This window comes from Antrostomus carolinensis, unplaced genomic scaffold, assembly GCF_000700745.2.
Source record: "Antrostomus carolinensis isolate BGI_N321 unplaced genomic scaffold, ASM70074v2 scaffold22354, whole genome shotgun sequence".
Taxonomy (NCBI): Eukaryota; Metazoa; Chordata; class Aves; order Caprimulgiformes; family Caprimulgidae; genus Antrostomus; species Antrostomus carolinensis.
This window is the reverse complement of record NW_010312613.1, coordinates 13,634-36,147: the sequence shown is the minus strand read 5'-3', so window position 1 is coordinate 36,147 and position 22,514 is coordinate 13,634. Positions and strand designations below refer to the sequence as shown.

At 44.0% G+C, this 22,514-nt stretch overlaps 1 protein-coding gene across 1 annotated transcript in view; it reads left to right on the top strand.

Annotated features, from left to right (window-relative positions):
• HEPHL1 (hephaestin like 1) overlaps positions 1-22,514 on the top strand; it is a 36,434-nt gene that overhangs the window by 4,432 nt on the left and 9,488 nt on the right. Inside the window, exons 2-12 of the mRNA XM_010167031.2 lie at positions 4,944-5,188; positions 5,981-6,193; positions 7,989-8,168; positions 9,173-9,427; positions 10,474-10,642; positions 11,361-11,500; positions 11,670-11,801; positions 14,543-14,754; positions 15,185-15,335; positions 16,696-16,908; positions 20,750-20,963. Of these exons, the coding sequence (XP_010165333.2) occupies positions 4,944-5,188; positions 5,981-6,193; positions 7,989-8,168; positions 9,173-9,427; positions 10,474-10,642; positions 11,361-11,500; positions 11,670-11,801; positions 14,543-14,754; positions 15,185-15,335; positions 16,696-16,908; positions 20,750-20,963 (2,124 nt within the window). The remainder of the gene's footprint in view (positions 1-4,943; positions 5,189-5,980; positions 6,194-7,988; positions 8,169-9,172; positions 9,428-10,473; positions 10,643-11,360; positions 11,501-11,669; positions 11,802-14,542; positions 14,755-15,184; positions 15,336-16,695; positions 16,909-20,749; positions 20,964-22,514) is intronic.

The window sequence follows — 22,514 nt, the reverse complement described above, 5'->3', positions numbered from 1 at the left end:
TGCATTTGCATACAGTTGCACCCAGGAGTGTACAGTGGCTATTGGGCATGTTAACTGCAGGAGAAAACTTGGGACTGCACATCTGGTAGTTATTCAAAGTGCTCATTTTTCAGTGCTGATTACAGCGGCAATCAAACTCAACAGGCTTCAAAATTGTATCGGGGAGGGATCTGGGTCCAGTCCACCAAGGAACTGTTTGTCTGGCCATGCACAATGTGTAGCTCTTTCCATTTCTTACTGCACACTGTAACATAATACTCATGTAAGCACCCCTTGAAAAAAATAACCTCTGTTAGGTTGTAGCTTTATTTCTTAAAATCAAAGGTAACATAGACATGGTAAAAATGTTGGTAAAATACTTTTTCTGTGTGATAAAAGAAATAAGTGGAGAAACTGCACTTAACTCATGGTCCTACCTGAACCTGTGGTCTCACCCTGAGATGGCAGATTATCTGCATGTCTAGTCTTGATTGGAAGTAGAATCTACATGACACTCTTGTTTTACTCATTCTCTCATTTGGCAGAATTGTAGTGCTCATCATTGCAGGGAGATGGATGTCTGCAATTATGTTAATAATTATTTTAAGGAATTAGAGTTAATTCCCTGTTAATAACTCCCTGTCCCACTCATGTGCATTGCCAACTATTCTTGGAGCTTAAGAACTGCTGAGAGTGGTCAATAGGCAAAATGAAATCAGGCACATAAATAAAGGCAGGATTTGCATGATTTTCTTAGTCTGAACAAGATTTTTTATGGCCTGATTCACAAGCCTGCTTACTTCTATATGTAACCTCAAAACTGGCCTGACTGGAGGAGATGAAGGAGGGAATTTAGGAAGCTTGCATGGGTACAGCTCCAGAAGATAGAGTATTCACCTTTCCTATAAGAAGTGGGACTGGCTGATCATCATAACTTTCTGCACACGAAATGCAGGCTGACAACTGAGTTGAAGGGAGATAGATAGTCGAGATTTAGAAGAGCAGCTCTTACATCTGCACAAGGCCAGAAAGATGGAAGAAGTTCATGCAGTGGTATCACAAAGCCACCAGGAGGGTGAAGTAGTTTGAGGTGAGCAGGGGAGCAAGAAGAAGTGGGGAGAAGGTTTGTCTTCTTGTGACAAGAGAGGAACGACAGGCTACATTTTGACAGGGGGTGCCCAGTAGAATAGGCACATTGTGACCACTGGAAGAAAGAGGCAAAGGAAGATTCAGAGAATTGGATGAGTTTGACCATTACAGCATTTGGAGAAGCCACTGCTGCAATAAAATATTGGAAAGTCAATGAGTGGGAAAGAATGAAACAGGAGATGCAGTCAAAGAGGATGTTTAACTCAGTGACTGAGAATGTGAAGTGCTTCCCAAGAAGTAGACACTATCAAAGGAAAACAGAGAATGGTGTTTGAGGACTGTTGTCAAAGACAGGAGATGAAAGGTCAGCAGGACACTATCCTGAAGCTGAGAAAATCTCCAGGGGACTCTGGAGATGGGTGGTAAGGAAATGTGGGGTGGGAGATGCATTAGTACAAGTGACACTGGCAGCAGAGACTTCATGAAGCCCTGAGAAGGAGCTCTCACTGAAAGAAAGAAGAGGGACAGGGGAAAACCACTGTGTCCCACTGATGCAGCATCAGGGACCATGGCACTGAGCCTGTGCCAGCTCCCTCTGGCACATCCACTGGCTGCACTGTGACACTGGGTAGAGGTGCCAGCCCCACAGTGTGGCCACGTGCCCATGATCCAGGCACCTGGGAGTGCAGAGAATCCACCCACACCTATGCACCCTCTCTATGAGCTTCCTATGACTGATACTATCAGCTCCAGTGTGAGTTCTCTTTTCTGCAAAGGACTTTAAGCATCGTAATGTGCAGCACAGTGACACTTGTAAAGAGGTGTAGAGCTACCAGCTACTTGCAGGGCCGGACACCCAAAAGTCCATTGGATGAAATGGGGCAGCCCGAACACCTAGGGTTGGATTCACAACAACCAGTGTGCTCTGTTCTTAGGTACTGAGGGCAACCAAAAAGACATGCTGAAAATACATGTCTCTAGGTAGAAGAACTGGGCTCTACCCCTCACAGACAGAAGGAGTGAGGCTGAAGTGTTTGCACTCCAAGAAACTCCCAAACATTGGGATGGTAGGAAACTCTTCTACCCTTTGGACAGTGTGGATCTAGAATGAAAGGAAGCTATGAAAGAGCCTAAGTCTGTAACACAACAGCAAGGGCATCAGTGGCATGTAGGATTTGTCTCCCAGAGTTGATTGGTTGTTTTCATTTGGACAATGATTAAACAAAACCCATAATTAACTAGGTCCAAGAGGTCAAGATGCTTCTTTCATGCTGTGATCCCTTTCTGTTTCCATTGCTCTTACATTGCTTGATGCCCTCCATAGCGTAGCATCACCTACATTGTGACTGACTGCAGGCTGATACCCATTGCACTGACAGGGTGTTCTGCAGCTCTGAATGGGGGGAGGATTTGAATGGGCCTTCTTTCAGAAAGCTGGCACTAAAAAGACTTATTTTCCTGACTCCTAGTTGACTTTAAGTCGGAGACAGGTACAGATCTATCCAACAGAGATGCTACAGCATGGCTTTAGGTACTGAGGAAGTCTCTGGTGCCTAAACCTACAGGGTTTTCTCAAGGTGATTTATTGAACCTTAATACCTGACAGATTTTGGGGATCTATGCATTTAAGCATAATGCATGAGTTAGGCTCACATCAAGCATTTGACAAAGCCTGAACAAGTGCATTTTTCTGGGGTATAGTTCTCCTTCTGCAGGAGAGACAGTGTATCCCAGGGGTGTGAAGTTACGAGAGAGCGTGCAATGTTGTCTGACCAGAAAACCAAGGGCATAAGGGCACTGTCATCATGGAGAAAGCATGGTGTCACTGTAGCACCTCATTTAAAATATTTCGTGGTTTATGAAAATTTAAAAAAATCTGCTGAAAAATATCTCCTGAAAATAAGTACTCCCTGAAAAAGAAATCCATTTTATTATTTTCTAGAGAAAATTTCTTATAAACCATCTTTAAAAAAAATTTAGAATTTGAATTAGGGCATAACCACATGAATACATTGCCATGAGGTAAGGAAGCATGTGCATTTACACTGCCCTCCTGCTGACACCACCTACTACTCTGTGGTAAAGCCTCTTGTAGCGGCTCTTCCCCCCAGGCAGTAGAAGGTATCTTCTCAGAGAGCATGATGTGACTTGACAGGTCTTACCATGCACACAGACCTGCTAATTCACTGAAAATCCAGACTTCTTGGCAACTTGTTCCTTAGCCATGCTTTTGGACTGTATTTGTCTGACATACATTATTCTGTATAGAAGCAGACTGAGAAGCTTCTGTCCCTTCCCCTCCATCCTAGCCAACTGTTTCTGCCACAGTAGTGTCAGTGGTAATGTTTTCATTTGTGCCCAAATAGCTCTTGACTTGTTATTAAGCACATTTTTCAAATGAAAAAGTGTTGGTTTTGAAGACTTTTATATCTGGATCACTTCAAGGATCTGGCTTAGACAAAGGCCACAGGTGTGTAATGACCACAGATGGGGGATGTTTTCAGTTATAGTGTCAAGCAGACATGTCTTGAAAAGGGGGAGTAGTGATCTTATGGTGAAGAAACTATAGTAAATCATACCTTTCAACTCACATGACATCCAACAGTTAGGTTGCTGGCACTCCATAAAAACACCTAAACAAAATGGGTTCAAGCAGGTGAACTGGCCAGTCACAAAAACTCACTACATATGAATTTGCTATATTTTTGCCAGCAATACTTCAGGAAAAGCTTTTTTATGAGTTTGTTAAGAAGCTTGAAAGTTCAAACAATCTTCAGGGGATGCAAAAACTCATGGAGCAGTCAACTATGGTGAAATTGGTCATATAGTCCACTGCTGGTTGTGTGGCAAAGGGGTTCATTTCTACCCTCTATGCGTGGGATATTTAGGGATGAAGAATGTGTTTCATACCTGTCAGCTGTAATCTAGAGAGAAGTAAAAAAATATAACAGATGGAACGAACATGGGTTGCTAGTATGCAGTTATGTTAAAAACTAATTCCCAGTTGTGTAAGAAATGTTGACTGGGAGCACCCCTGGCTGGACTATTATTTGTCTATTGTGTGAAGTTCTTATGTTAGAGAAATATTGGAAGGCTTTCAGAAAAGAGCTTCAGGAAAGATTTGTGGCATAATGAATGTCAGTGTACTTGGTTTGTCCAGAAGAAGGGTAGGAGGCAATTTAGTCAATTAATTAAAACTTATGCAAGTGCCTGCATAGAAAAGAAGCTCTTGATGGTATGTGGTTTCTTTGATCTGAGAGAGGGCTTGATGGGAACCAGTGGTTGGAGTATGGATCTAGACGACATTAGACTACAAATACGATTCAGGATTCAAAGGGAGCAGGTATTTAATAGCTATGTCAACCACTGACCATATGGTGTGTTCTCCATCAATTGAAGCTGCTATAAACACAGACTCTGGCATGCAGAAATGATGCATTTCATGTAAAAAGGATTTCATGCTTCTCTTCTGGAGTGTCAAACTAGTTGATTAGAATTGCTCTTATTGGCTTTTGAAAAATCTTAATTTGGTTTTCTTTTCCTTCTGAACAATCATGCTTTCAGATGTGAGATTTCAAACTTTCAAAAGCAGGACAAGCTGCTAAAACTGTACAGAAAGGCCTGAGTGGCTGGTCCTCACATGAAGACTAGTAGTAACCATGCTAAAGACCAGACCTGCAAGTAGGATGGCTGTTACTGTACAGAAAGGGACTCAGGCCCTGCTAGTGCTCTCCAGGTTTACTCCTCGGCTTTTATTCCACCAGCTATGTGATACATCCCAGGGAACTATTTATCTGCACTGCAAGCACAAGTTATTTGATAAATTCTTAAAGGAGTTTTTTAATCTGTAAATTATTTTCCCTTCCCAACACTAGGTTTGCAAGTGTGTATGCGACAAGAGGAGCCAACCGGATAGGACGTGTGTACAAAAAGGCTATTTTTAGGCAATTTACAGATGACACTTACTCCCAGGAGATCCCCAAAGCAGCCTGGCTGGGGTTCCTCGGGCCAGTCCTGAAGGCAGAACAAGAGGATGTCTTTATTATCCATCTAAAAAACTTTGCTTCTCGCCCATACTCTGTGCATCCTCACGGGGTCTTCTATGACAAGGACTCTGAAGGTAAAAGCTGTTTTTCCCTTTCCCTTTCCCTTTTCTCTTTTCTTCTCCTTTTCCCCTGGAGTAGCTAATATCATGGCTAAAAGTTTGTCTAAATATTTATTGTTCTGGCCATTGACATCAGAAGGACTTTAGATCACCCTTTCATAAACTCTTCAGTAATTGCAGCTGATGACTAAAACCAGGAATAACCTCGTCTCTTAAAACTTTTTGCCACAAACCTTTGACGCCTGGGATAAATTCAGTACTGAGACAGGGTGGGTGGGTCTTTGTTTTTGATGAATTATAAGTCATCGAAGCATCTTCCCTCCTTCCTTCTACTTCTAGCTGTTTGAATGGATGGAGTTCTGGTAAGTAACTGTTTTCCTTTCTGTAGGGCTGTAACGGGCTTGATTAAATTTTCAGAATCCCAATCGTATGTGTGTGTATTTTGGTTAGAGGACTGCATGGATTTTTTTACATTCATTGTTCTCATCAGTTTTCTGTGAGAAGATACACAATGTTAGCTGACAAAATGCATAGATGACTGATGAGACTAAAGAGCCAAGGAAAAATTAGAGCCCATTAATGCATTTTTAAAGCTTGGTCTACTGATAAGTAATGGCTTTTAACTCAATATTTTTTGATGGTTTTACCAGAATTTCTGATTTTTTTCACAATTTCTTGGTGTTTCAGTGTTTGTGAGTGCTGTTACTGTTTTACAAATCTGTGATAAAATAGAAGAGATTACACATTTATTTAAGGAAAACAGTTAAGAGGGGGGCTAAAAGCTTCCTTTTCCTTTTAATGTATTAGGAGCACTTTACCCTGATGGAACTGGCGGTAAAAGCAAAGAGGACGACTTTGTTGTTCCCGGTGGAAATTACACGTACACATGGCCAGTAAGGAAAGATTATTCCCCAACTTTGGCAGACTCAAACTGCTTGACTTGGATTTACCATTCTCATATTGACACACCAAGAGATATTGCATCTGGTTTAATTGGGCCACTGCTGGTTTGTAAAAAAGGTACTGAGCTAGAAACACTGATAAAGCGAGCCCCTCTGCCAAGCTTGGCATCTTAACAGTCATTTTTGCTTACAGGTATAAACATGATGGTCTAGAGTCTATCCCTACATAGCCCATAAAAAGGGGCAAGGAATAGCTGGGCCATTCCAGGAGCATCCCAGGGTAGGTATTGTAGCTCTGGGATAACCCCCTTCCTGCTCCCCTTTGGCTTCATGAGAGATTTGTCTCGGCTGGTGGAGGGACTGCAGAGTGCTCTGTGGCCAGCCCAGTCATGGCCGAGACCAAAAATAAATGTTCCCAAAGTGGGATCATTTCAGGATGAGGAAAGGACTCATTGCCCAGGAAATAAAATTAGGGCTGGGTGGGTGACTTCAGCACTGCTATTTACATATTTTAAACCCCAATGTTCTTTGTCATTTTTTCCCCATATGGATGATGTATTTATTTTTTCTCACAAGTGGTATACAACAACCATGTGGGAACACACACCGAGCAGCTCTAGGTTACAGCCTGCCCCATGTAACTTTATAGTCTGCTGATTTTGTACTGGAGACGTGAGGGAGCATCTACCAGCCCTCTCCCCCCTATCAGCAGAGCCATCACCTCCTCTCCCCCTAAGTCACATGCAACTCTGACACCTCTTCCCAGTACAAAACTAGCCCTGATTTTATATACAGAACACATAAGTGCAGCTGCTTTTATATACGAAGAAGAGAAAGACTTCAACATGGAAAGGACAGGTCTGGTCTCCAGCTTAACTCATACAATTAAAATGTCTCAGACTTTTTTTCTTCTGGGAAGCCTTTGAAATCTGCAGAACTGCCAGAATATGGCAAACTAAGCTGATAACTATGGCATCATACATGAAGCTAGGAGATAGCACATTCAAAACAATCCTAGCCTGAAAGGCCAGGTTATCTGCATGTTTGATCTTTAATTCATCAAATTGGATATCTGCATGATGCTGCTGCTGTAGTCCTCTGTCCTTACAGGACTGACAGCAAGGCTCTGGGGCTCCTTCCCACAGGATGCAGGGGAAGCAAAAGCTCTCTTGGGTTCAGAAGTAGACCAGACAATTAGATGAAGTCTAAAACTACCAACAGTTAATAACAGACTACTCAATATTGCCACTCCTATAGTCTCAGGCTGTTCCCTAAATGGTCACTCAGATAAGGATACTGAACTTAGCCTGAATAGACTATATTCACCCTGCTTTCAGCCCTTTTAAATTTTAGTATTTAGTCCCAAATAATTGGAGAGGCTTCCTTGTTAGTCTGTGGATACCGAGACTCATTTACATGGCCGTTCTGAGGGTATGGTTCACCAGTCACTCCAACGCAACAGGAACGCAGGCTTCCACTTGTCTTGCCTTAATTCTTGGCAAAAAAAATTACTGGTTTCTGGCTGGATCAGGCCCCTGACCTGGCTCACTGTGTAGGCACATAGATGCTAACACTGACCAAAGGGCAGGGTTGAGTGCAGTGGGCCAAATATGGGGAAACTGTGACCACAGATATTGGCAGCTACTTGTGCTTATGTCAAATCAAAGAGATCCTGAAATAACAGCTTGACTTAGATGAGATTAATTGCCTTTTGGAGGCATTTGTCTGTTCAGAGGCTGGGGGGTGGGAGTGTCAAGATGTCTTAGAAGAGTAAAATTAGCTGAGACTCATTCTACTCTATAGATCAGGGGCAGAGCACCACATTAACTTGAGTGCTCCAAAGTTATTGTCACTTTTAAATTCAATCCCCTCCAAGGCTTTTTTTAGCACTTTCCTTTTCGTTTGCAATTTAGGAACTGCAGATGAGACCTCAATAGAAGGGACTGGTGCTGCTAACGCTTTTGCCCTGATGTTTAGCATTGTAGATGAAAACTTCAGCTGGTACCTCGATGAGAATATAAACACCTTCTGCTTAGAACCAGACACAGTTGACAAAGAGGATGAAGGTTTCCAGACCAGCAACCGAATGCATGGTGAGCAGGACTCTTGAGTGAATGGTGACCTACAGCAGCAGCCGGGCTCTTTTCATTTCAGTAGGACTTCCTATCCCTTGTGATATCTCTTCTTTACCTGTGTCAGCATTAAATGGGTCAGGATGTTGAAGTACTGTGTCGATAAAAAGCCTCTCCCTAAATACATCACGACACTCTAATTTGTAGAAAGGAGATCTGGCTTTCACAGCCAGCTCTGTCTCTTCTTTAGCATTTTATTTTAGGCAGCAGTTTTAAGCCACTTGGTGACTGTTTGACCAGCTGTGAGAAAAGGAGGCTGCAGAGCACTTTGAGATGTTTGTGTTGGAAGAATCCAGTGTTCTCAGAGGGTCTTGTGGATGGTAGGCTGGCTGGCACAACCAGTCCTGCACTTTCAGAGATCCATTGGTCAATAGTACTTTTGGAGATCTGGTATAAAAAGTTAAATCCAGATATTTCTCTGTATTATGATTGTTCCATAGAGCCTAGGAGCTAAAATACTTTGCAAAATGAGAGTCTTATTCTCCTAGTGTCCTGATATATCGTCAGGTGTGGAAGCTGAGGAAGAGAGCTTCCACAGACTGACTAGACTGACTTGAGTGATATCATAATTTTCAAATCTAAATTGCTTAAGCCTGGCATATAATGGTATATTTATGACTCAGAACAAGAGGGAATGGGTTTCAGACATGCTAAATAGCTGCAGAACAAGTTAACCTCATTATCAGGCTTTCTTGGTGATGACTTGGCCTTTGCAATATCTTGATACCACCCAGAAAGCTTTTCACAGAGCCAACCAGAGGCTTTAGACCATTTGATCATCCAGAGCTGTAAGATGGCTGTTCAAAAATACTATTCTACATCAAGGAGCCTGTGAAAGCCTTATTCAGTGCAGACATTCAGAGAGCTTCTTTTCTGGGCCAGGAAAGGATCATCCTTAGAAATGGGTCAGAGGCACTGAATACTTCTCTTTCATCTCTCATAAAGTCTCATACTTTTGTTTTTAGCTATTAATGGTTATATTTATGGCAATCTCCCCGGCTTGGAGCTGTGTGCTGACACTTCCATGTCCTGGCACTTGTTTGGCATGGGAAGCGAGATAGATATCCACGCTGCGTATTTCTATGGCCACACGTTCACTAACAGAGACCAGAGGGCAGATGTTGTTGGTCTGTTCCCAGCAACGTTCATCACAGCAGAGATGACTCCTGGGAGCCCTGGGAGGTGGCTGATAACGTGCCAGGTTAATGAGCACTTACGAGGTATGCTGCTATAAATCTTCCTGACCCTTTCAGATACAGAAGTTCCAGCCTCTGTTTTGCTTGGAAAAGAAAACTGAGAGATATTTCCAGGGGAAGCAGAATTTGATGCTTTTATGTGACTAACCAAACACTTTGGAACTATTCCACCAGATAAACATCATAAATGAGTTTAGTCATCAGTAGAAATTATGTGTGTTGGGCCAAATCTTCAGCTAGTATCAATGACTTAGCTGTGTAATTCATGTGAGGAAGGTTTGCTAGACCTAGCGCTGACACCACGCTTTCTGCATAGAATGGAGATTTGGATGAGTGATGAGAGGAGCCTTCATCATCATTTTTTGTTGCAGATAAGCATTTACACTTAAAGAAGGACCATGCCAGCTGAACATTTAATGGCTTTTTCCTTTACAGAAATCAGATGAAAACTGGCAGTGTTTTCATAAGCCTTTACATGAATGAATTTGAAGGTGACTTTGTGAAATTTGTGTGATGTGAGAGCCCAAAAGCGTGTATGCTAAAGTAGGTGTTATGACAGCAGGCAATGTATAACTATAATGTCAGAGAGTCACAAGTTGGGAGAAATTTTACTTCTAAGAACTTGCACGTTGATTTCAATGGGATTTGCATTACACAAAACAGACTTGATTCTGGCAAGCAACAAATATCTTTAGTGTGGAATAACCAGCCTCTCTATTTTAATGAAAGTTAAGGGGAAGTGATGCCATTTCACCCTTCAGGAGGCACTCTCACCCTCAAAATCATTCTGCCACCCTTACCCAAATTAAGGAATTGAATAAATAAGCCTACTGAAGAGTGTCATTGATGGCAGTGAGTTTCACCTGTGGGGTGATGTACCACCTTGCAAGAGAAAGGTGCTAGCAGCTGGCCCAGTGTAGGCAGAGGAAGTATTTAAAAATAGACATTTACTTTGGTAATTGTTTCCAGTCCACATAGCTCCTAGAGAGTTTTGAATGTGCGTTTGTACCCATGAGACTGCAGACTACGCTGCTGGTCAAGGACTGTCTCCAGACTCTTTCTCCTCCCAGGTGGCATGGAGGCACTGTATGATGTTCAGATCTGCCAAAAAAACCTGTCTCGGCCTTCACCACTCAGTCACAAGAGAAGATATTATATCGCTGCTGAAGAAGTGCTCTGGAATTATGGACCTGACGGTTACGATAAATTCACTGGGCAGGGTTTAAATGCCACTGGCAGGTAAGCTTTCTTGTTCTCTCCTGCTGTGCTTTAATTTCAGGAGTCTGAGTGAGACTTCCTCAGTGATTCACCAGGGCTAGGTCCTGTGCTGTTATTAATTTTAATTGAAAGGGGCAGGGAGGAATGGATTTAAACAACCTTGTCAGGAAGTTACATTCGTAACCGTGATGCTTGGAGTTGCCTTCTGGAAGCACTTATCTTGCTCTATTAAGTCCATGGAGAAAGTGAGTCCTGGTGAGGTACGCAAAGTTCAACAGAGTTAATGACCCTACGTCAAGACTCCTCAGGCAGCTTTCACACTTACAATCGGTGTATCTCAGAGGTGCCATAATCGTAGGTTTTTTCCCCCTGTTATTGCTGATGAAGGTGAATTGCAGTATCTCCCAGGACAGCTAACAGGGATTAAACATACATCGTACACAGGTAATGGCACAGCTCTTGCCCTAAGGTAGTTAGAGGTAAGCTGACATAGATGTCTCCCTAAGTAAACCGGGGTTAAACACATGGAAGTCTAATGCACAATGAATGCCCATTTGCTAACTAATTTATAACTGTAGTTCAGACCAGTAATATCTCCCTTTGTCTGCTAGAAAAGTGCATGCAAACTAGAAACTTGGGAGATCATTCCTCCTGTGTCTGGAGTAATAACTTTACCCAAAATGAAGGGCTCTGCCTGAACCTCCAGTCATTTAACTGGTCCAATTTGTTAATTCCACAGTGAATCTGCAATATATTTCACACAAGGGACTGACAGAATAGGAGGGCAGTACTGGAAAGTTCTCTATGTGGAATATACTGACGCAACGTTCAGTAAGAAGAAGATTCGGTCAGAGGACATGAAGCACCTAGGAATACTCGGTACAGTGAATATTTTCCCCTTCTGTCCTTACACTGGGTTTGAATGCAGATCCACTTGGACATAGAGGGGAATTTTGTGCATGCAGCTGCCAGCCAGCCCTTTCTTGTTTAGAGGTATATATGTTAGAGGGCAGTTCTTCTCATACCTCCCCTTACTCTCTTTTTTAAGGCCCCGCTATAAAAGCTGAAGTGGGAGATACAGTGTTAGTTACTTTTGCCAACAAAGCCAAAAGGAGCTATAGCATTATGGCCCACGGCGTGAGCTTCAGCAAGCTGTCGGAAGGTGCTCCCTACTTAGATGGTAAGTTTTGACTGTACTGCTGTATTGTCACATAGAGAACACCTGAGTCTAAAGATCTTCTGTTGCTCTGCAGGTTTTCCCTTTTTGCGGATGCTAAGGCACAGAAGGGATTATTTGATTAGTTTATATCTATCCCACATGCCACAACCCACGAGATCCTCCAGTCTGCCAGTGTGCTGGTTCTTCCCCTTGGACATGTGCCAGACAAGGCATCTAAAGCTAGTTGAGGCCCATGCTGAGCAAAAGTTACAAATATAATCCAATTTATATTAGTTCTAATCTAATATTGCTCAACTGCAGTCAGTGGATCTCCTCTGGACCTGCTCAGAATTATGAAGCTTAGGATCTGGCATGATGCCCTTGCTGAGTCTTTAGATATAGCCATCCACATGGTCTGGGTTGCTTCACTCCTGATTCTCTAATCCAGGTTGGGCATTGCCTTTGCTTCGCTGTCAGAGTAGTCAGTGTTGGAGGCATCTTTTATCTGATTGACCTGGAATATGAAGCAGTGATAATCCTTAGTAATACTCATAAATATGTAAATGCTGAAACGGAGCATTTACCAAAGGCTTCCTCTCGTTTTGTAGAAGGTCAAGATCTTTATCACCTATGTTTAACCATTAAATGTTAAATATCATGTTTAATTGTCAGGCCCCTTTTTCACTCAGTGACAAGAAATAACCCCTCAGAGGGTGAGAAGTCCCATTTACTTTGAACATCTATTTTAGGAGACAGTAGGTCACCCTCTGGAGATGGCTCTGTCTCTGCCAACTACAGAAGAAGCCTAGAGTTTAGGTTAGGGACTAAGCTTTAGAGGGCTCAAGTAAGGTGAGCTGAATCCCACCCATAGTGTCTACAGAGATAATATTGTGGTCTCTGAAAAATTTTTGCTGCATTTGCAGCACTGAAAAGAAAGGTAGGATTCTTGTTGTCTGAATTGCTTCATTTCTACTACAACACAACAGAAAGAAACTCACGGGACATAATTCCTCTTCTGAGAACTGTTACCAAGAGAATTAGTTCATGAAGTAAAACTCATAATACCATACAATAAAATCAATACAAGAGGCTTTATTAAATTCTGTTGTCTCTAGTTGCTGACCTTGCAACAAAATAAATTTTCCAGCAGGCCCACTGTATCCTGAAACAATTGGCTTGAGTTCAGGCTTGAAGTCACCTGCACATATCCTAATACCACCTGTATCAGATGTAGTCCCCTGATGGAAGCGCAGCTTCCCTCTGCTTGCAGTTCTGTTGTGCTTTCATTTAAGGCTCCCCGGTAATAGCATCCATCAGCATTGCACCCTCTGGTGCAGAGCAAAATCAAACCAAATCCTACAATTCAGCAGCAGTGTGTGCTGAACACCTCTGGGTCTTTGGAGAGGAACCTGACTCCAGATTCATCTCTTCCTAACAATCTTTCTGCCCCTTCTTCTCTCTCTGTAGCCCTTGGGTTTTGGATTTCCATAAACTCTATCTACAAGCATGAATGGGTACAGCCTCTGTAGGGGCTGTAGGTTTACAGTGAAGGTAAATGATTTTTCCAAGACTGTGTATTGTCTGAGTGTAGCTTATTGGTGTGAAAATACTGTATGTAAACGTACCAAGAGATGTCTACAGATGTCTTTTATCAATTGTGCTCTCAGGAAATACTCTTCTGTGTTGCATTTAACAGTTGTCTGTTCTCAGAAGGTTTTTACCCCCAAATCAATGTTCTTCTCCTTACTGAGCACTGTTGCAGGATGAATCCAGAAGTATCAGATAATGTTGCAGGAGTACTCTACTATGTATTGTATTTTGCAGCAAATAATGTGTGTTTAAATGTAATACTGATATTTTCACTCATGTCTAAGTTTCCAAAAGGATTCTCTTGGAGTATTAGGGAGGAGTATTGGATCAGTGCAGTCTGCTGCTGCCAGACACATCTGACTGTGCTGAGAAAATCCAGTTAATGGGTGCCCAAGCGTTAAAAAAATTTCCAGTTTGATCTTCCTCACAGCAAAGACCAAAAAGACATTTTAGTGCTTTTTTTTCCTAAAAAGGGTCCAAGAGTGACCCCTTCCCAACTTTCCTTTCAAGTCCTTTTCGGAAGTCTTTTCTGAGTGGGTACCAACAGTCCTTTATAGTGGCCAAACTACAGTGGTGCTACATCCACCCTGTGCACAGCAGCAGACAAGGGCCCAAATCTTTTAAAAGTAGCTTCTAGTGACAATAATAGCAACCACCCTCTGGAGATCCATTGCTACAAAACAAAAATGAAACAATTACCAGGATCAGATTTGTTTTGAATTTCTAAAGAGCCAACTGCTGCTCCACTCTCTGACGTAATTGCTTTGCTGGTACTTAATGAAAAGCTGGAGTCTGCATTCGTATTGCAGATGAATCTCATGATAGGGCAGATAAGCTACAAACATTAGAGGAAGCCATTTAAGCACAAGGATGAGCTCTGCACGTCTTGTTTGATTGAATCCAGATAATCCAGATAGCATCAGAAGGTGTCTGGGTGAAGCAGCTAAACTTGTTCTGCAGGGAATAGGCTTGGTTGTCCCCATGGCACAGGGCTCCCTTGAGATGTCTCCGTGGCATAAGTGCCCAGACTATGGGATGGTGCTCGAGCTGTGGCTGCAAGGGGAGGTTTGTCCACAGAAAGAAGCAGCTATGTCAGACTCCCAACTAATGCTTATATTCAGGAAGACAAAACCTTCCCATAACCTTGATGCTTCTCAATTTTCTCTCTGCAGGCTATCTGAAACCAGGAGCTCATGTTAAGCCAGGTGAAACCTTCACATACAAATGGAGGGTGCCTGAAAATGGGGGTCCAACAGAGAGCGACCCCCCATGCCTGACCTATCTGTACTACTCAGCCACCGATGCCGTCAAGGACACCAACTCTGGCCTCGTGGGGCCCTTGCTGGTCTGTCGGAAGAACACGCTGAATCACGACGGGACGCAGGTGACCAATGTGGACATCTGCCTGTCCCTAACAGCAGGGTGGTGCACTGGGGGCATTTTCATATGGGCCAATTTGCCCAGCTCAGAGATTAAACAAATGTCATTCTTCAGGGTCAAAGCTGACCTAAGGGGATGATTAGGAAGATGAAACTTTTATTGCGCAGAATTCTGGCTTGTCCCTAGGTTTTCCATCTTTTCCATGCGCACATTAGCAATGAATGCATCATTCCATCCTAAGTAAGTAAAGGCCACTTCATTTATCCTTCTGGCTGATGGAAGCATGCTAATCCCTGTCTCTACAAGGACATAGTAAGAAGGTGGCTGCAATTTTTTGGGGAAAGAAAGCTTTGTAAAAAAAAATTAGACATTTTTACTTGTGTAATTCTGTGCAGACTTTCTTTTTAATGTCTTGGGTTTCTTCTTGGCTACAGAAAGGAATAGACAGAGAATTTTACCTCCTCTTTTCAATCTTCGATGAGAATGACAGCTGGTATCTGAACAAGAACATCGAAGCATTTACTGGAGACCCTTCAAAAGTAGATGAAAATGATGCAGATTTCAAGGAATCCAACAAAATGCATGGTATGAAATAGCTAATATTTGTTAATGATACCTTTTCTTCAATCATATTAGGTAGATGGATTGGCAGATATCATCATCCATAGCTGACTGCAGTGCCCTGAAGTGCATGTAGAAACCTCAAGTCACATTAGCAATGAACACAGAAGCTTACACTTAAACATGAGGAAAAATTTCTTCGCTGTGAGGGTGCCAGAGCCCTGGGACAGGCTGCCCTGAGAGGTTGTGGAGTCTCCTTCTCTGGAGATGTTCAAAACCCACCTGGATGCAGCCCTGTGCAACCTACTGTAGGGAACCTGCTTTGGTAGGGGGGTTGGACTAGGTGATCTCCTGAGGTCTCTTCCAACCTCTACTGTTCTGTGATTCTGTGAATGCACCCACTTACCAACTACACTTGGAGACAGGGAACATGGTGTAGCTTTTAGATACAACACCTGGGTCAATAAAAAGGCATAATGCCAGAGTCAGGCACTAACTGCAGAAAAGGCCGGTGTTCACTGGCGATTTAAATTTCACTGCTGGCCTTGGCACTGACTCAGACAATGAAAGTCCATGTGCTCTGCTCTGAGAGCTCCCACTTGGGCAGTGATCACCTCTGGCAGAGGAGTGGCAAAGACTAGGGGAATGTCCAATAATATTTTAAAACAAAATTTCTGGATGTAAGATTTTTACTTCAGTATGGACCTCCTCCAAGTTATTCCTGACATGACAGACTTGAGCAAATCACATACCTTCTCTTTGCTTTAGTTTTCTGAAGAGCACTGAGTATATATATTGTTACAGAACCTTGGGGCTTTCTGGATCATCTATTTTATTCTCCTGTTATGAGTTCGTATCTCATACTGAAGTTTTGTTCTGTCATAATATCTTTAACCCAGTAATTATAGGGAGCCTTTGAGGATTAGGGAGTTTAACCTCATAACACCCTTCTGAAAGAAAGATATACATTTTGGAAATAAAAGTGGAAATCAAAGGTCAAAATCTCATAAAAAGGTTCCATCAGAACTGAATTTATAACTCAGACTTTTTATGGCCTTAATGAGCTGGTTATACCTTCTGAAAGGAGGTAACTAATGTTTACACTTAACTGGTGTCTGTGAGGCAGGAGAAGTGCTACATCACTGCAAAGGGCTATTATAGGATTTTACAGGCTAAAAAAAAAAGGTAGATGCTCAGAGTTTATAGAAATAGTGTTTAGGCATTAATTTGGTGCCATCCAGTGCTACCTTTGCTTCACAAAATGACCTTTAACTAATGCTGTGACTTGCTGAGTTGCAAGTCCCTTGCTGGGGAGATGGTGGGAGAATCTGTGATGAGTCTCCATTGACCTGCTGCCAACTGAGCTTTTTTCCTTCTCCTCCAGCTGTCAACGGCTACTTGTTTGGTAATCTGCCAGGCCTGGCCATGTGCAAGGACGACAAGGTCTCCTGGCACCTCATTGGGCTGGGCAGTCACTACGACATGCATGGGGTTCATTTTCAAGGAAACACCATCGACTTGAGAGGGACAACGAGGGACGGGCTGGCCTTGTTTCCACATTTATCGGGGACAGCACTGATGCAGCCAGACCGTGTGGGTATGTTCATGAGCTTATCTTGGTGGTGTGGCACACGCAGAAATCAGGCAGCCAAAATAACAGCCGATGAGATGATGCTCTGCACGAGGGAACCTGCAAGCGTGGAGACCATGGGGACCTGGTGCAGTTGAGAGTTCAGGCTGGGCTCCTTTTCAGGGAAAGTGCTCTAAATCAAATATGTATGTGTACCCTACCTTCCCTGGGACAGGGCCAACAGTCAGACAGGGCACGTGACATGGAGAATTCCCTCTCTCTGCCTGGGTGAACATAGTGATTTAAGGGATAGGGGACAATGGTGACAAGTTCCTACTCGGTGCTGCAGGCATGTCTCCTCTGTAACTACCCCACCTTCCCAGGTGCCCTTGCATAATAGGTATGAGGCTCTGCGAGTGGAACCAAACATTAACAAGGACAATGGTCCATCTAGGTTTAGGGTGTTGCTGAGGTTTAGGTCGGCCTATGACCTGCATCAAAACTGCTTCCATAAAGAAAAAAAGACAGTTCATTGTCATAGGAGACTTGCTTCTCAAGGGAACAGAAGGCCCAATACGCAGAGCAGACCCACTCCTTAGGGAAGTCTGCTGCATCCCTGGGACCTGAGTTAAGGATGTGTAGAGAAAGCTTCATACCATGCTACGGCCCTCAGATTATTATCCATTGTTGATTTTTCAGGTAGGCAGTGATGAAGTTGCAACAAGAAGTCTGAGGGCAATCAAGAGACACCTCAGGGCCTTGGGATGACTGATTAAGGGATCAGGAGCACAAGTAGTGTTCTCCTCTATCCCTCCAGTCAAGTAGTGTTCTCCTCTATCCCCCCAGTTGCAGGGGATGATGAGGGAAGAAACATGCAGAGCCATGCCACACCAATTCCTGCCTCCGAGCCTGGTGTCATCAGCAAAATTTTGGGTTTTTTGATCCTGGGTTGGGCTACATGACACCAGGTCTGCTGGCGACAGACAGTGTACACCTGTCTGAAAGGGGAAAAACGAATCCTTGCACAGAAGTCAGCAAGGCTCATTGGAAGAGCTTTAAACTAGATTTGAAGTGGGATAAGGATAAAGCCAGGCTCACTAGAGATAAGCCTGGGGGTGGAACACCAATGTTTGAGGGACAGTATACTAGCAAGGTCCTTCGGTCTGCCCTCTCAGCAGAGGTAGGGGATGGAGAGCCATGCGACAGCAAAGACACAAGGGTTATTGATTCATTAGAAACTATGGAAGTTCATGAGAATGGTCATGTAGGAATTAGGCCTTCTCCCTGCAAAAAGGATCAATAGCCCAAGTGAAGTGCATCTACACCAATGCGCACAGCATGGGCGAGAGACAGGAGGAGCTGGAAGCCATTATGTAGCAGGAAAACTATGATATCGTTGCCATCATGGAAACATGGTGGGATGAATCACACAACTGGAGTGCTGCAATGGATGGCTATAAACTCTTCAGAAGGGAGAGGCAGGGAAGGACAGGCTGTGGGGTAGCTGTGTATGTTAGAGAGCATTTTGATTGTCTAGAGCTTAATGATGGTGATGACAGGGTTGAGTGTTTATGGGTAAGAACCAGGAGGAAGGCCAATAAGGCAGATATGATGTTGGGAGTTTGTCATAGACCACCCCACCAGGATGAAGAGGCAGCTGAAATATTCTATAAGTCTCACAATCACCAGCCCCTGTTTTCATGGGGGACTTCAACTTGCCAGATGTCTACTGGAAATACAATACAGCAGAGAGGAAAAAGTCTAGGAGGTTCCTGGAGTGTGTGGAAGACAACAGCCGCTGGTGAGTGAGCCAACTAGGGAAGGTGCCCCACTGGACCTGTTATTTGTGAACAGAGAAGGACTTGTGGGTGATGTGACAACTGGAGGCCATCTTGTGCACAGTGATAATGAAATGGAGTTTTTGATTGTTGGATAATTACAGAGGGGGTCAGCAGAACTGCTATCTGGGAATTATGAAGGGCAGACTTTGGCCTGTTTAGGACACTGGTTGACAGAGTCCCTTGGGAGGCAGTCCTGAACAGTAAAGGAGTCCAGGAAGGCTAGACATTCCTCAAGAAGGAAATCCTAAAGTTGCAGGAGCAGCCTGTCCCCATGTGCCAAAAGACTAGCCAGAGGGAAAGAAGACTGGCATGGCTGAACAGAGAGCTTTGGCTGGAACTCAGGAAAAAAAGGAGAGTTTATGATCTTGGAAGAAGGGGCAGGCAACACAGGAGGACTACAAGGATGTCATGAGGGTATGCAGGGAGAAAATTTGAAGGGTCAAAGCCCAGCTAGAACCTAATCTGGCTACTGCCATAAAAGACAATAAAAAAATGTTTCCATAAATAGATTAGCAGCAAAAGGAGGGCTAAGAAAAATCTCTGTCCTTTATTGGACATATGGGGAAAACATAGTGACAAAAGGCTGAGGTACTTAATGCCTTCTTTGCCTCAGTCTTTAATAGTAAGACCAGTTGTTTTCCAGGTACTCAGACCCCTGAGATGGAAGACAGGTTTGGGGAGCAGAATGAAGCCCACATAATCCAAGGGTAAATGTTTAGCAACCTGCTACACCACTTAGACACACACAAGTCTATGGGGCTGGATGGAATCCACCCCAAGGTACTGAAGCAGCTGGCAGAAGTGCTCACCAAGCCACTTTCCATCATTTAGCAGCAGTCCTGACTAACTGGGGAGGTCCCAGTGGACTGGAAGTTAGCAAATGTGATGCTTATCTACAAGAAGGGATGGAAGGAGGATCTTGGGGGAACTACAGGCATATCAGCCTGACCTCAGTGCCAGGGAAGGTTACGGAGAAGATCATCTTGAGTACCATAATGCAGCACATACCGGACAACCAGGCAATCAGGCCCAGACACCAAGTTGGGCGGGAGTGTTGATCTGCTGGAGGGTAGGAAGGTTCTACAGAGGCATCTGGACAGGCTGGATCAATGGGCTAAGGTCAATTGTATAAGCTTCAACAAGGCTAAGTGTCAGGTCCTGCACTTGGGTCACAACAACTCCATGTAGCACTACAGGCTACAGGACAAGAGTGGCTGGGGAGCTGCCTGACAGAAAAGGAACTGGGGGTGTTGCTCAACAGCCGGCTGAATATGAGTCAACAGTGTGCCCAGGTGGCCAAGAAGGCCAATAGCATCCTAGTTTGTATCAGGAGTAGGGAAGTGATTGTCCCCCTGTACTCAGCACTGGTGAGGCTGCACCTCAAATACACTGTGTTCAGTTTTGGGCCCCTCACTACTGGAAAGACACTGAGGCATTGGAACCTGTCCAAAGAAGGGAAATGAAGCTGGTGAAGAGTCTAGAGGACAAGTCTTATGAGGAATGGCTGAGGGAACTGGGGTTGCTTAGTCTGAAGAAAAGGAGGCTGAGGGGAGACCTTATTGCTCTCTACAACTGCCTGAAAGGAGGTTGCAGAGATGTGGGTGTCGGTCTCTTCTCCCAAGTAATAAGTGACAGGACAAAAGGAAATGGCCTCAAGTTGTGCCAGGGCAGGTTTAAATTGGATATTGGGAATAATTTCTTTACTGAAAGAGTTATCAGGCATTGTAACAGGCTGTCCAGGGAAGTGGGGGGGTCACCATCCCTGGAGGTATGGTGCTTAGGGACATGGTTTAGTGATGGACTTGGTAGTGTTAGGTTAACAGTTGGAACTGAAGATCTTAAACGTCTTTTCCAACCAAAACATTTCTATGGTTCTATATAAGCATCCCCTCTCTTAACTTCCTATACAGCACAGATTAGGTTTGTCTGAGGACAGATCAGAGATGTACAAAGCACAGGAGCTAATTTGCCAAGCTGCTTTTTAAAGCTTTTAAAATTGCTTAAATCTCATGTGCTTTTCTTTCCAGGCACATTCAAAGTGGTTTGCAGGACTTTTGATCACTTTGTTGGTGGAATGAAACATCTCTACGAGGTCAGTAGTTGTCGTAATACCACTCAAGCCCGGAAGCAGCATAGATCCATGAGGATCTACTACATAGCTGCAGAGGAGATGGAATGGGACTATGCCTCAAATAAGAGCTCGGTACCAAAGATTTACAACATCAGCAGCAATGAGGAAAGGTAACCAAAACGCTTGTGTGGATGGGGCACACTCATAGTGAAGAGGAAAATTTGAAACATGCTTTCATGAAGCCAGACTTGTACTTTTTAGGAGGCACTCTTTGCCAAACAAGATAAGAGAAAATGTATTTATAAAGTGGCAACCTCTCAGACTAGACTGCTTCATGAACCCAAGTGCAAGGTCCTGCACCTGGGTTGGGGCAACCCCAAGCACAAATACAGGCTGGGTGATGAGGGGCTTGAGACCAGCTCTGAAGAGAAGGACTTGGGGATGGTGGTGAACGAGCTCAACATGAGCCGGCAATGTGCACTTGCAGCCCAGAAGGCAAGTAACCGTATTCTGGGCTGCACCAAGAGAAGTGTGGCCAGCAGGTCGAGGGAGGTGATTCTGCCCCTCTACTCTGCTCACCTGGAGTATTGTGAACGGTTTTGGTGCCTCCAACATAAGAAGGACATGGACCTACTGGAGAGAGTCCAGAGGAGGCCACGAGAATGATCCGAGGGCTGGAGCACCTCTCCTATGAGGACAGGCTGAGAGAGTTGGGGCTGTTCAGCCTGGAAAAGAGAAGGCTCTGAGGAGATCTTATAGCGGCCTTACAGTTCCTGAAGGGACATACAGGAAGGTTGGGGAGGGACTTTGGCCAAGGGCAGGTAGTGATAGAACAAGGGGAAATGGCTTTAAACTGGAAGAGGGTGGGTTTAGATGACATATTAGGAAGAAGTTCTTCACTGTAAGGGTGTTCAGACACTGGCACAGGTTGCCCAAGGAAGTTGTTGATGCCCCCTCCCTGGAAGTGTTCAAGGCCAGGTTGGATGAGGCTTTGAGCAACCTGGTCTAGTGGAAGGTGTCCCTGCCATAGCAGGGGGGTTGGAGCTAGAGGATCTTTAATGTCTTTTCCAACCCAAACCATTCTATGATAGACAGCATTTTCAAATGTTTTAATCTCAGAGTCTTGTAATGCTGTTGAACCCAAGAAGACTTCTGAGTCCCTAAAACCATGTGCGTGTTCCAGCCCTGGCTCAACCCTACAGTGATGCCTCCCAGCCCCCTCCTCTCCCTTCCTCACTCTCCCTAGTCTCCCCGTCCCAGTGCTCTGGTTTTCACAGAGAAGAAACCCAGGTACCTGTCTCGGATGTGAGCCCTTGTAAGCACTGCAGATGCACTGGGGAGGTGCTGAGCCTGCTCATGCAGCGTGGTAGCCCCTGGCTCCCTTGGAAAAGTTAGAAGGCAGGAACCACTGCAAGTGAATCATGTCTACACTGCACTGTGCTAAGGAACAAAAAGCATGTACAGAAGATACGCATTCCAGATCATATTGCACGGGGAGGTCTCTCTTTGGTGGAAACAAAAAGGAATATGGAATATATTTTTTTTTTAAAAAAAAACAACCTTAGAAAAGTGGCTCTGAGACTGCACCCTGTAAAGAGGAAGAGTACGGTAGAGCTGGTAGAAAATATATCTGAAGAGTCACAGGTGATGAAACATGTTTAAAGAAAATATGAACTCCAGTATTGTCAAAGGCTGCTGTTGCACACACAGTATATTGCTAC